This window comes from Ylistrum balloti, unplaced genomic scaffold (assembly GCF_031769215.1).
Source record: "Ylistrum balloti isolate Yb309-2 unplaced genomic scaffold, AGI_CSIRO_Ybal_v1 Utg370288, whole genome shotgun sequence".
NCBI lineage: Eukaryota > Metazoa > Mollusca > Bivalvia > Pectinida > Pectinidae > Ylistrum > Ylistrum balloti.
The window spans coordinates 1,129,015-1,142,490 of NW_026782219.1; the positions used below are offsets into that span (position 1 = coordinate 1,129,015).

A 13,476-nucleotide genomic window follows, 5' to 3' on the forward strand; every position below is an offset into this window, starting at 1 on the left:
ACTTATTAATAATCTGTGTAATGACCTCAGCTGACTATTTGTCAGAGCCCGCTCAGGAGTCCAGACTAATGATCTACCGTTAATTGGGTTAGCTGTATGTGTGCTCCCAAGCATAGTGTTCAGCGATGATTAACTTAGGTAACGCTAATTAGAAATTAGGCAGTGTACTGACATGGTTAGGCCTCGATTCTGTAGACAGGTGGTCAATCTTACTTGTTACTGTTCCTATTTGGCAAACACAACAAGATTACTTATGACCTACCCAGCAGGATCTCGGAAAACAGATTAACCCAATTTGGATCTGTACAATCAGGAGATGGGAACGGGAGTGAAAATCAGGAACTCCAGACTGAACTGGGAAAGTTGGCAGGTATGACAATGGATGAGGTCTTTGTATGCAGAATTTTCACAGATGTACATGTTGAGAAAAAGTATTTGAGATTTGACACATATATGATGGCCTTTAAAATGTATTTTTTAAACTTAAAAATGGGGATGGAGCCAACGCTGGTCCAGTAAGTAAGATAGGATCCTCAGGTTGGTAGATCACTGGAGGATGGATACCGAAAGGTGTGTAGGGAGTCACTTAATAATGTAATTAAAACATCGTAGTAGAGGTGAACTCAACATCAACCAGCTTCAAAAGGTTAAGTAGGTGGAATACTTTTATTCTTGCCAACCGGTTTCGCCAGTTACGGCTCTTCAGGACCTGACCAGTCAACGAGAATAAAAGCATTCCACCTACTTAACTTTTTGAATCTGGTTGATGTTGAGTTCACTTCTACTACGATGACTTTTTAAACTTATTTTAACGCCATTTTCCACACAAAAAAATACTCGTAATAGATCAATACTTACTCGTAGAGATATGTCCTCCCTGTGACATGTTTGTCTGGTGGACATCACAACAACAGCAGGAACCACGAGAATTGTTACCACAGCAACAATGATCAAGAACCAGAGACTGAGCTCCCCAATATAGGAGAACGACACAACATCTGTGCCTGTGAAATAAACACAACAGTGGATCGTACAAAAGTCACACATGCGAAAAACGTCTTTCCAAGAACCAGCATTTCAGACAACATTCTTTTTGTTAACAACATTAAGACTGTCAAAAAAGCCTGTTTCCCATTTATTTTTCTGATCACTCCCAAAATGACCAAGGCAAATCTTCAATATGGAATTTGACAATGATCAATTAAGCATCTCTCCAGAAACATTTGTAACAAACTTTGACTGTATGTCAAAAATAAAGATGACCACTCGTCTGCCATCTTGTTTTTTCGATCAGTCTCAAAATGGGCAATGCAAAACCCTAGGGACCAATGTGAACCTACATATAAAATTCTAAAGTGATATTTCAGTGCTTCTACAGAAATACTGTTGTATCAACAAGAATTCTTTCAAGGCAGTTGCCGTACAACAGAAGAAGGATTGCCAGAGAAGCTCATCATCTGATTACTTAGATTTCACAAATATCTAATTTTGCAAACTTACCTCTTAAAACATATTTGTGGATACGTGTATTCACAAATATGTTTTAAGAGGTAAGTTCTTTGTACATTTACAACAGCACCCAATCATCCCCTACAATTTGTTCCATCACATACTGGTCAAACCGTTGTGGCATTTTCCTGTTACGGTATGATCTCCTCAACGGTGGTGTTGGTTCCACAAGTGGCTCTTCAGCAGCAGCATCAGGTAGACAGGGGGAAGCAACCAACCCTCTGTGTAATTTCAAGATCATCAGTCTTAAAATCATTATTTCAAGACTGATGATCTTGAAATTACTTCATATTCAAAAGATGATACAGTTTTTTTTTGCTCTTAATGCTTATAATAACTTTACGACTTTCTTCTTCAGATGGTACCAAGTCCCGATTAATCCGTTTCTCTTAGATCTGAAAGCACGACATATATCTAAACTATGACACATGACCCCAATCCCCTCCCTCTTCCCGTGCCACTCATAGAAAACTCGACAGTGCGCTACTTGTAATGTGGCTCAGACATTTACAATACAGTACGGTAGAGTACAGAACAGCACAGTAATTCGATAAATTACGGTACTGCTAGTTGTAGTTTCATTTTGCATGTTATTACTTACCGGTGTTACTTTCCGCTGAAGACATGAGTGAAAAATCCTCGTGGACCCCATACAAGTCTAGAAAACAGATAAATTAAGGGCACTTGGTGTCATCTGAGGGTAAATCTATTAAATCATCATTCCACTAAGAATACCTGTGAAAAACTCTCACGGAATATTGGACGGAAATCCATCTCATGAAGTATACAACTTCCGGTTTCACCGATGCAAAAATGACCAATAAGAAGTAGAGAATTACTACAGCCCGATTCCAGATCTGTCAAAATGGCTGTGTTTAGGTCGGACCCCTGTGGTATAGTATGTTTGATCATAACGTATGCCGCAGTGCTGTACGCAGATTATGTCGTCGTCCGGCATCTTGTCATCCCTACAATGTCGGACACGTGAGTATAGTTTTGAGGATGAACAGTAGAAGTTTTCATTTGTATTATCAGAATATTTGTTCAGTTTCTGTTGACACACATGATCGTACAACCATTAAGGAAGAACATGCTCAGGTCGGGCACATGATGATTCATCGCTGTTATTATACGTCGATATAATAAGTATCTATAGCTATACCAAACTGGCGAAACACAATATGGTTTAAGATGAAAATGCACAAATACAAAAGTGACACTTGAAACTTTCAATACGTGTTTATAAACTTGCAGCTGTGCTACTTCTATAAGAGGCCGCTGGACGGCCGTTTTATTATCTGACATTACGCCGTCAATTGTTACACGGCGCCTGTCATAAATTTCTCGCCGTGTAAAACCTCTAACATTGTTTGAGTACATCAATGTCTACTATTTTTTTTATTGGAGTTGAGTTAATTAAAGAGTAGCTCTATTTGTTTTGAGTCAAAATTAAATTCCGTGTGTTCGGATGTACGTTGTAAAATTCTGATATGAAGTTGACAAATATTCGCCATACTTTTTTTTGCTGTAGCACTTGATGCCCTTATTTTTTTAGATATGATATATTTATATTCCCAAGTTTACAACCAGAATTTCAAATGCCTGTTGTTGTTGTTGTTGTTGTTGTTGTTTAGAAACATCCCAAGTAAGTTTAAAATGTCGCTATAATTGTGATAAATCAATGGACTCAACCTGATGGTAACAATAATATTTTAAAATTCTGTTCTATGTACATGCTGAAAATACATGTTGAGTTGTTGAAGATTAATCTAATAATTGTGTTGCATATTGTTTGTTTATAAAAGAAAAGTTATAATTATCCAAGACTCAACATTTTACAAGTCTCACCTGAATGGAAACTCATGTAAGCTCCTCTATTTGTGACTAATTTATTTGTTGAAAATTGACCTGTTGATCGTTTAGAGTTAATAGTCAAAAGTTCTTATTTCTAGTTCTTAAAATTAGCTCCATGTGTCCATTAGCCTTATATTACCAGTTGGGTTGGAGCAGACTTTCACAGGAAAGACTTCTAAAATTTGTTATGGTAATGCACATATAAATGTACTTTGATCAGCATATTGCTCCATGAATACATCTTCTTTTCAGAGCAATTTCACTTTTCACAGAATTTTTATTTACGTTACAGGCTGTGGGGAGTGGTGAATGTGGTAATATTCAACACCATCATTTTCCTGCTCACCATGTCTCACTTGCGAGCAGTACTGTCTGACCCAGGCATAGTACCACTGCCTACAACAGGTCTTGATTTCTCAGATCTTCATGCTGGCAAAACCATGCCAAATATGGTATGTTCATTATTAGTGTGGACGAGGTCATAACTAATGTGATACAGATTTTGAGGTTTGATGTGAGAAAACTTTCAATAGCAAGGCATGTAAACTGTACACTTGATCGCTGTCTGACTAAGTGGACAGCAGTAATGGCATTCAGTTTAATTACATAAAAAAAAGTCACAGTCTGATGTGATTTTTGTTTTAACTCCGAAAAATTTCCCTGTAAATCTTTGTAGTAATTGTTTTATATTTTCCTATGGTAACAAAGGAACAGTCATTCATTGATTGTTTAGCAGGGAAGGAAAAGCTTGCATATAGGTCAGGGATCAAATTTATGAGTCCATGGCTGTACCAACCAACCTAAAATGGAATTCCATCTAGTGCCAAGCTAGACGGCATCCATATTCCTTTGTGAAATTAAAACATGCTACACTATATTCCTTCCTTTTAATGTGTTTGCAACATAGCACCACATCAATCCAAGTTTAATGGCACCAATGACGTGTCTAGCTTGGTAACGCCAAATGTAACAGAAAAGAAGTAGTGTGCTTATGTCAGGGATCAAAGCCATGACTCTTGGCTTACAAGTCCACCGCTATACAGATTGAGCTAAATATAATGTCCCTTTAGTGCAAAGCTTAAAAGGTGACAGTATTTCCAAAAACATATAAATCCTGTCACAGTTGGATGAATATCTGTTTGTGTTAATCCATTCAGGTGCATGAGTAGATGTTAAACATTGTGTTTTTGTAGAGAGACGGTTGGACCGTGTGCATGAAGTGTGAAACATATCGCCCACCAAGAGCTCACCATTGTAGAATATGTCGACGATGTATTCGGAGGATGGATCACCATTGTCCTTGGTATTAAATAATACATTCATAGACTGTGCATATATAGTGTGCATCACTTTTTTAGAAACCATATTCATGCAAAAAAATGTGCACTGTGCACACATAATTTACTATAAATGATTTCAGCTGAAGGCGTTACAAGTTTTGTATATATGTTTGTGTCATTCATGGTCTATTTCCATGATTATTTGAAAAAGAAAAATTTCCCTGACATTTTTGTTTATTAATAATACTCACAAAATCCACCATTTCATCTATATATGAATTTGGGGAATAGTGAATTCCCACGAAATCTGCTGTAATCAATATATCACAGTTACATCAATGAAGCATATTGATAATAAACGTACATGGAAACACATGTCATCTGCCATGTTTGTATACCAACAGCCAATGTCTGCTCCACTGTTTAAGTACAAATGCAATATCATGTGGAGTAAGGCAGAGACATTCTGAAATAATCCTTTGATGCATGAAGTTGAATAATTTTTTCTAATTAATATGTGGGTTTTTTCCCTGACCTTTAATTTGTTAAAAAGCTTCTTTTAGTTATTTTGGGGTCTGATAATTTGCCCCTTTCCAAACTGAAATTATTTCACGTAAATTTAAGCCAAATTCACAAAGTTAACAATTTACTCCTGATAATATTCCTTCCAGTGTGCAAAATTTTCTTTGCAAAAAGAGATGAAAAGGTTCCATTCCAAACCTGTGAAAAAAGACTAAATATTAAAAGAATTCAGATCATCACTTAAGGTTATAACAAAGAGTTTCCGTGTGAGTTTAAGAGTAAATATCAATTTTGAAATTCAATTGATTAATCACCTTTCTACTTGTTTGTAGGATCAACAATTGTGTTGGTGAATTTAATCAGAAATATTTCATCCAGTTCCTGTTCTATGTTGGTGAGTTTAACATCCTGAACATAATTCCATGATGCCCTCAGTTGTCTGTTAACTTTTTGGTTACTTATTTTTGAATCTGGGCATCTGAAAACAGTGTTTTATCACCTCTACTGGTCCAAGACCAAAAGTGTTATATCATGGTGTGTTGTTTGGCATTTGTAAGCAATACTGCAATACCTTGACTGGGCCCTGTTTTGGAGATATGGATACCCTATTGTAACCACTCTGTCTGTCCGTCTATCCGTCTGTCCACAGATGTAGTTCCTGGCTGATAATTTAAGTATTTATTGACTGATTTACATTTTTGGTCAAGATGTTCAATTCACGAAATACATTCTAAGGTCAAAACACAAGGTCAAAGGTCAGTGTTTCTTTCCACTGATGATCTTTTGATTATGACATCTTGAAGCAAAGTTGGTTGGAATTAAACAAGAAGTCAGCTGATCAGAGGTCAAGGTTGCTATGAAACCAGAGGTCAACAGACCAAAGGTTAAAGTCATCTGGTGATAGGCATAAATGAGATATGTGTTTCTGTCCACTTGACAATTTGTTTGCTGTATGATAATTTTGAGTTCGAGCAAACCATTGTGTCTTATTTCAACTTCATTGATATGGGCAAAATAAATATGGCTTTTAGATAATAAGAGGGGATATACAGCCATATGACAGGGCCCTGGCTGAAATGTCAGTGTTCTAGTTAAACACCAATCTTTCTAAATAGGAAATACAGGTACGTTAGTAGGACAAGGTCTTGAGTTTTTATTATTGCAAACAAACTTTGACTGATCTGACATTTGAAATAGTTGTAAGTGCTGTTGTTGTTGCTCCTCTGTAACAGATTAAGATATCCTTGCTCACTATAGTATTTATTTTGTTGGTATCCTTGGTGTGGCATTAATTTTGTCAGTATCCTTGGTGTGGCATTAATTTTGTCAGTATCCTTGGTGTGGAATTAATTTTGTCATTATCCTTGGTGTGGCATTAATTTTGTCAGTATCCTTGGTGTGGAATTAATTTTGTCAGTATCCTTGGTGTGGCATTAATTTTGTTGGTATGCTCAGTGTGGCATTAATTTTGTTGGTATCCTTGGTGTGGCATTAATTTTGTCAGTATCCTTGGTGTGGAATTAATTTTGTCATTATCCTTGGTGTGGCATTAATTTTGTTGGTATGCTCAGTGTGGCATTAATTTTGTTGGTATCCTTGGTGTGGCATTAATTTTGTTAGTATCCTTATTGTGGCATTAATTTTGTTGGGATCCTTGGTGTGGCATTAATTTTGTTAGTATCCTTGGTGTGGAAAAAATTTTGTTGGTATCCTTGGTGTGGCATTAATTATGTTGGTATGCTCAGTGTGGCATTAATTTTGTTGGTATCCTTGGTGTGGCATTAATTTTGTTGGTATCTTCAGTGTGGCATTAATTTTGTTGGTATCCTTGGTGTGGCATTCATTTTACTGCAATCCTCAGTGTGGCATTCATTTTACTGCTATCCTCAGTGTGGCATTCATTTTACAGGTATCCTCAGCGCGTATGCCACTACAATGGTGATTGTGTCATGGATGCTGGATCCTGGAGTAAAAGGCAATGGAAAACATATGAAGTTGTAAGTATCCACCCGGAGTTTATCATGTGTCAGGTATTCACAGAAGTTTTGCCTTCTTTCACTTTCCCAAAGTCACAAAAATAAATGTGTGTTTTTTTGTTTGCAGTTTTATCTTTTGTTAACTTTAAAAAGTCACTGAATGATTGACAAATGTTTGTCAGAGTATTTAATCTTTTGAGTATAAAATATAAAACTCATATATTTGTGTTCCAGAATGTGTATTGATTTAAGTAAACAACATTAAGTTGATGTGTTATGGAAAGGAATTATCTGAAGGTGGTAGGTTGGTTTTATATGGATTGTGTTGTGTGGGGTCTCCTAGAGGTAGTCTCCTAGAAGATAGAAAGAACTGTTTAGAAGGGCTGTAGATAATGAGACTACAGTGTAAGGAGGTTGAGTGTGTGTAGGGAATGGGGGGTGGGGGGGGGGTTGGAGACATAGAGAAATGAATGGCACAGATAATAACCAGAGAGAGGGGGCAGGGATACAGATGAAGAAACTGCTGGATGCTGGAGGGAGTGGGGACCCAGATGAATATATTATTGTAAGGGGGCGGGGATATAGGTGATTACATTGCAGGAAGGGCAGGGATACAGGTGATTATGTTACAAGAAGGGGCAGGGATACAGATGATTATGTTACAAGAGGGGGCAGGGATACAGATGATTATGTTACAAGAAGGGGCAGGGATACAGATGATTATGTTACAAGAAGGGGCAGGGATACAGGTGATTATGTTACAAGACGGGGCAGGGATACAGATGATTATGTTACAAGAGGAGACATTTATACTGCATTAATTGATGATTCAAATACCCAATATTTGATAAAAGAAACTATTAAAAAGAAAAACAAAAAATTGTGTAAAAGAACAACAATGTCAGTTCTAAGGTCACACAGTCCATATTGAATTCTGCAATTCTTAGAATGTGAAGAATGTGAATGTTTTTGCAAACCAGGAACAATGTTGCTATATGTGACTTAAAATGTGAATTAAATAAGAGTTTGAACAAAATTGAACAAACGGTCAAGAAATAAAAATATTTTGAAAGAACTCACTTATAGATCAAAACTGCCTTTACTTTAAAATTCTGCGTCATTTGGAAGTTTATTACTTGACAGCTGGCATCACCCAACACATTGGTAAGTGGTTCATGTGCCATGAAAGTACATATTGTTTGATCCAACACAGCATTATAAACTATTGGTCTACTGGTATATTATCATCTTAAGTTTACCAAGAGTGTACAAAGAATATGTTCTTAACATTATACTTCCTATTGCATTCTTTTCAAGTGTCACAGTGTTTCATTGGCTTAAAACTTTAGCATATATTTCCTTTTAGTGCAAATGTAAAAGTCTGATTTGGTCTGATGAAATACACACAAAGTTTAATTACTTTCATAGTTGTCACCAAACATGATTTATGAAGATGGTGTTCATTGGCAGCTCAAAAGAAATATTTGTGTCTATGAATAATGTTCAACCATTTTTAGTATATCAGTTGGTAAATTTTAAAACTTTATAAAAGATAATCCTTCATGGAACAGTGATATTATTGTATACTGTACCATTGTTTGTTTTCACAAGGCTAATATTTTGCTGTTGTCTTGTTTCGGGCTAGTTTATGGTGTCGCCTGCAGAGCTGGCGGACACTTAGGGATCACTTTGTCCGTCGTCACATGTCGTCGTTCGTACGAAAGTTTTCAGGACTTTTTTCGGTAATGCTTTGAGTTATCAAAATGAAATTTGGCATATGGCTTATTGTTGCAAGGGTACAGGTTAAGGTCGATTCCCGACTGTCTCTGACCCTTTTTGGCAGAGTTATGCCCCTTTCAACTTAGAAAATTTCCTGGGAATATTGTTTTCCGGACTTTTTTGGCTTATGCTTTGAGTTATCAAAATGAAATTTGGCATATGGCTTATTGTTGCAAGGGTACAGGTTAAGGTCGATTCCCGACTGTCTCTGACCCTTTTTGGCAGAGTTATGCCCCTTTCAACTTAGAAAATTTCCTGGGAATATTGTTTTCCGGACTTTTTTGGCTTATGCTTTGAGTTATCGAAATGAAATTTGGTATGTGGCTTCTTGTTGCAAGGGTACAGAAGAAATTTGATTCCTGGCTGTCTGTGACCCTTCTTGGCAGAGTTATGCCCCTTTGAACTTGGGAAATTTCTCAGGAATGTTGCTTTGCACAGTTTTCCCTTTATGCTTCAAGTTATAGAAATGAAATTTGGTATTACGATTTTATGGTTGATCGTTGCACATCCAGTTCAATTTCTCGGTGACTGTGACACCTTATGCAGCCGACACATACAGTTCCGAGGAACTCTTTGATTTGGTGTCTCTGTATACCTGCAAAAGATATCTTTTGAGATTTTTTACACTATAGAAATGTTGCTCAGTACTTCAATTCATGCTTTCTGTTTTGACGGCAAATATGTTGCAAAATCAAATCCCCTGCAAATATTTACAAATATGCAGTAATCTTCTGTCAGGGGAAACTATGGATTTTCACTCTGTCTCCCTGTGTATTGACAAATTGATCGTAAATTGAAATATTGTGAATGCTTGCTGTTAAGAGGCAGACGAAACATCTGAAGTCGTTCTTGGATAAAATTGAATTTAAATAATTTTTTAAATAGGATTTTATAACATAGAAGCTAAGTAATTGTAGTTCATAATAGTTGAAGTGGGGGGTTATAACAGATTTGTTGATAAAGTAGAATGTTAAAACAGATTTGCAGATAAATAGAATGTTAAAACAGATTTGAGATGTAGAATGAAACAGATTTGCAGATAAAGTATGTTAAAACAGTTGCAGATAAAGTAGAATGTTAAAACAGATTTGCAGATAAAGTAGAATGTTAAAACAGATTTGCAGATAGAAGTAGAATGTTGAAACAGATGTTGTAGATAAAGTAGAATGTTATAACCGATTTGTTGATAAAGTAGGACATTCTTGAAAGTGTTTCTCTATACATGGAACTGTAGAACTTCAATTTAAAATCTTTATAAATTTACATGTTTATTTATTATTTGTATTTTTACTTTTATGATAATTATGTTTCTGTACATTGTTCATCTCTTACTGAATTCTTCTTATTCTTTTATCATTATATATTCATTATATAAATTAACTTGTTGTATATTATTATAGAAATTCACAGTATCTTTCATTAAGTAGACTACACTGTAAATGTAACTGGATTTTGTGTAATTTAATTTGACAGCATAATCACGTTTTGGCAAATTACGGTAATGCAATGATAGATTCTCACATCCACTTTCATTTCTGTGTAATCATGTTTCAGCGTAATACTTTCAGCATGAAAAACACTAAAATATGATAACCTCTTAAATATTAACATTTACTATATTAAAAACGTTAATTATGAAAATGCTGCTGGGGACAAGTCTTTAAGAAATCTTTAAAAACTGACAGTTATGCTGTTTCATTGATAGTTGTTCTTCACTGACTGTGATACTTAATTACCCTTAAAAAGGACTGATTCATAGATTTAATGTCTTTTTGTAGGATACACTCGGTCCTGTTGGTAGTTGAGTCACTGCTGTTCGGGATGTTTGTGATTGCGATTGGCTGTGATCAGGTATGTGTGATTGTACCCTAAATTTCTGTGCATATAAATCATAAATTTGTCTTTGATATATCAGATTTGTATTTTGCTTGTAAGTACATGTTAGAATGGGGAATATTTTCCTAGATTCTTTACTTTGAAACAAATAGAAAAAACATCTGATCCTTCAGACTTCTATTTTGACCTAATTTTTTTTTATTTCATTCTTTGTTCTCAACATCACACCCAAATCCTTGACAGCACATGTGTATGATGCAATTTAATTTTATTGCATTCTGCATACATATTGAAAGGTTTTGTGTTGTAGACTTCAATATGACAGAGCAATGATGTAATTTCCACTTATGTATTATAATATCCGGCTTATTATGATATTTTTCTGGAAGTGATATTACCCACACAAGTAAAGGTAAACATTGTACCGTTATGATGATATGCATAATGAAATTTACATTAATACGCAGAAATCATTTAACAACATAAATTTCATCTGCGCGTATCAATTTGTTACTTGCTCTTTACAACAGTTAGAGAGTTATTGCCCTTTGATAAAATTTTGTGTCTGGTGTGCAATATGAAATTGCTTGCATACTGAAATATACATTAAATATGCGAAGGTACGTTGATTGGGGAAATAACCCCAACACTTACAGTTTGTCTATTAAAATAGTGAAATTAACACCTCTACTATGTTTACTGTACTGATTATGTGGGTATTTTTCTGAGAAAAATGATTTCTTAATAATGAAACTTCATTTTTTATTATGTGGCTTCAGTCTTTTGTTTCTATTGGTGTAGATGGGGGCAATATTAAGTGATGAAACAGCAGTAGAACAAGTGAAAAAAGAAGGTCCAAGGCGACAGAAAAAATCATCCTATGCACTAATGCAGGAAGTGTTTGGTCGAGGTAAATTTTCAGTTTTTGTAGTGTGATTTAGAATTGCAACTATAATGATCAATTTGAAACTACATACCATAAAGGGAGGTAAATCTTGTTACTGTTCAGTATACCTACTATCTGTCTTGTGTGTTTTTTATTTGTGTTTCAAAATAGTTTTCAAACTATATGTAAAATATAGTGAAAATGAACATCTTAAATATCTTTAAAATGTGAATTTGGATGTTGTTTATGACTTAATATTCAACTGCTTTTAAATAAATTCCATCCTTATTTTTGGTCATGATGTTTTTTCATGGGAGAGAGGTTTATCTGAATTATTATTTATTGAATGTTGTTGGCATCGTAGTTTTAAATCAGGCAAAATTTGAGCAGTAGATTGCAAATTAAAGACCTGAGCAGGTCAGGGGCAAAAAAACAACCCATTTTCCTTCATTTTGTTTTATTTTTGTTAAGTTAATATCTGGTAATCATAGTCTCAAAAGTTTTACATGTATATTGGATGTTTTGATCCAGGAGAATGTTAGAGTAATTGTCTTTTATATGCCTTAGTGAGAAAGCATATCTCTTTAATCATGTTATTGTATTTGATTTACAGGTCATCCTTGTTGGTGGCTGGTGCCCCTACAGTTTAGTCCAGTGGTCCAAGTCTATGAGTCACAGTACACTGTATAGCCCAGGCCATTTACCACAGAAGGGAGGGAAGGGTGTGGGAGGGTCAAATTTGTAGAAAGGAAAGGAAGTGTGTCTGATTTATTGTTTTATTACTTAGATTTTTTTTTTATTGTTTCAACATACTAACATTTTTTCTACATTCCAGAATATACCCTCTGTATGTTTATATACTTGCAGGGTCACATTGTCCAGTTGCTTTTGAATCAGTAATTTTCATGGGGTTAAATTAAAGAGTTTGATTGACCCTGTCTTGTTGACAAATACATGTAATACTTATTAAAAGCTATTCCAGTAAAACATCTACGTGACCCCAGGACTCAAAAAAAAAATCACTTCTATTCATGTTTTGGTTTCCTACCTGTTACTACAAAGCATTCTGGGATGGGGAATTTTTTCCTGGAATGGTCCTAAAATGATGTGAATTTTACCTGTATGTTGTTTTATGGAAAGATGAATTTATAGATTAATAAAACACATGAAATTGGCGAAAATAAAACCCCCATGAAAAATAATGATTTTACACTGTCTTTATTACTTATCTCTTATCTACAATCAATACGCTTGTATATATATCATACAAAATTCTTTTTCATGCCATACTAGTTTAGTCTGTACCTTTTTTTAATGTTATCCAAAGCGACTATACTACAGTCAGTTATGTATATAATCAGTTTGTAAGCATCATATTTATCTCAATTAAAACGACAACTAATTTGTTTAAGCTTTTTTTTGTTAAGTCATAATAATCAATCTATGGTAAGTTATAGATAGATTTTTCTGAGAACATAAATAATGGTTCCTACATACAGCATTATATTGATGGGGCACCATATAGTACATCATATTTGGGTGAATTTAATTCAGCTATTCTCACGGTCATTGAAGATGTCGTAAAACTAGATATCTAACTTAGGTTTTTTATGGTAAGTTTAAATCTCAGAAAAAATCATGATAAAATTTGAATTCTTCTTTTGTTTTGAAAAATGATGTTCTCTTAATCTTGGTGAAAGATAACATTTGGTGCTTCGTTGTTAGAAATGTTCCTGGGCGATTTAGTGTTTATGTATTTGTGGTCATTATAGATGATGTGCAATAAGAAATGGGTGCCCAGCAACATTTCACAGTGAATCAAAACCTGAAGATT

The 13,476-nt window shown here is 34.9% G+C and overlaps 1 protein-coding gene across 1 annotated transcript; it reads left to right on the forward strand.

Moving 5' to 3' along the window:
* Nucleotides 1-2,374: 2,374 nt before the first annotated feature.
* On the forward strand, nucleotides 2,375-12,351 carry LOC132552957 (palmitoyltransferase ZDHHC3-like). The gene is made up of 8 exons (XM_060217156.1): nucleotides 2,375-2,493; nucleotides 3,656-3,815; nucleotides 4,557-4,666; nucleotides 5,498-5,559; nucleotides 7,075-7,162; nucleotides 10,699-10,771; nucleotides 11,558-11,666; nucleotides 12,256-12,351. The coding sequence occupies exons 1-8, from the start codon at nucleotides 2,375-2,377 to the stop codon at nucleotides 12,330-12,332; spliced, it is 798 nt and encodes a 265-aa protein (XP_060073139.1). The 3' UTR covers nucleotides 12,333-12,351.
* Nucleotides 12,352-13,476: the final 1,125 nt, after the last annotated feature.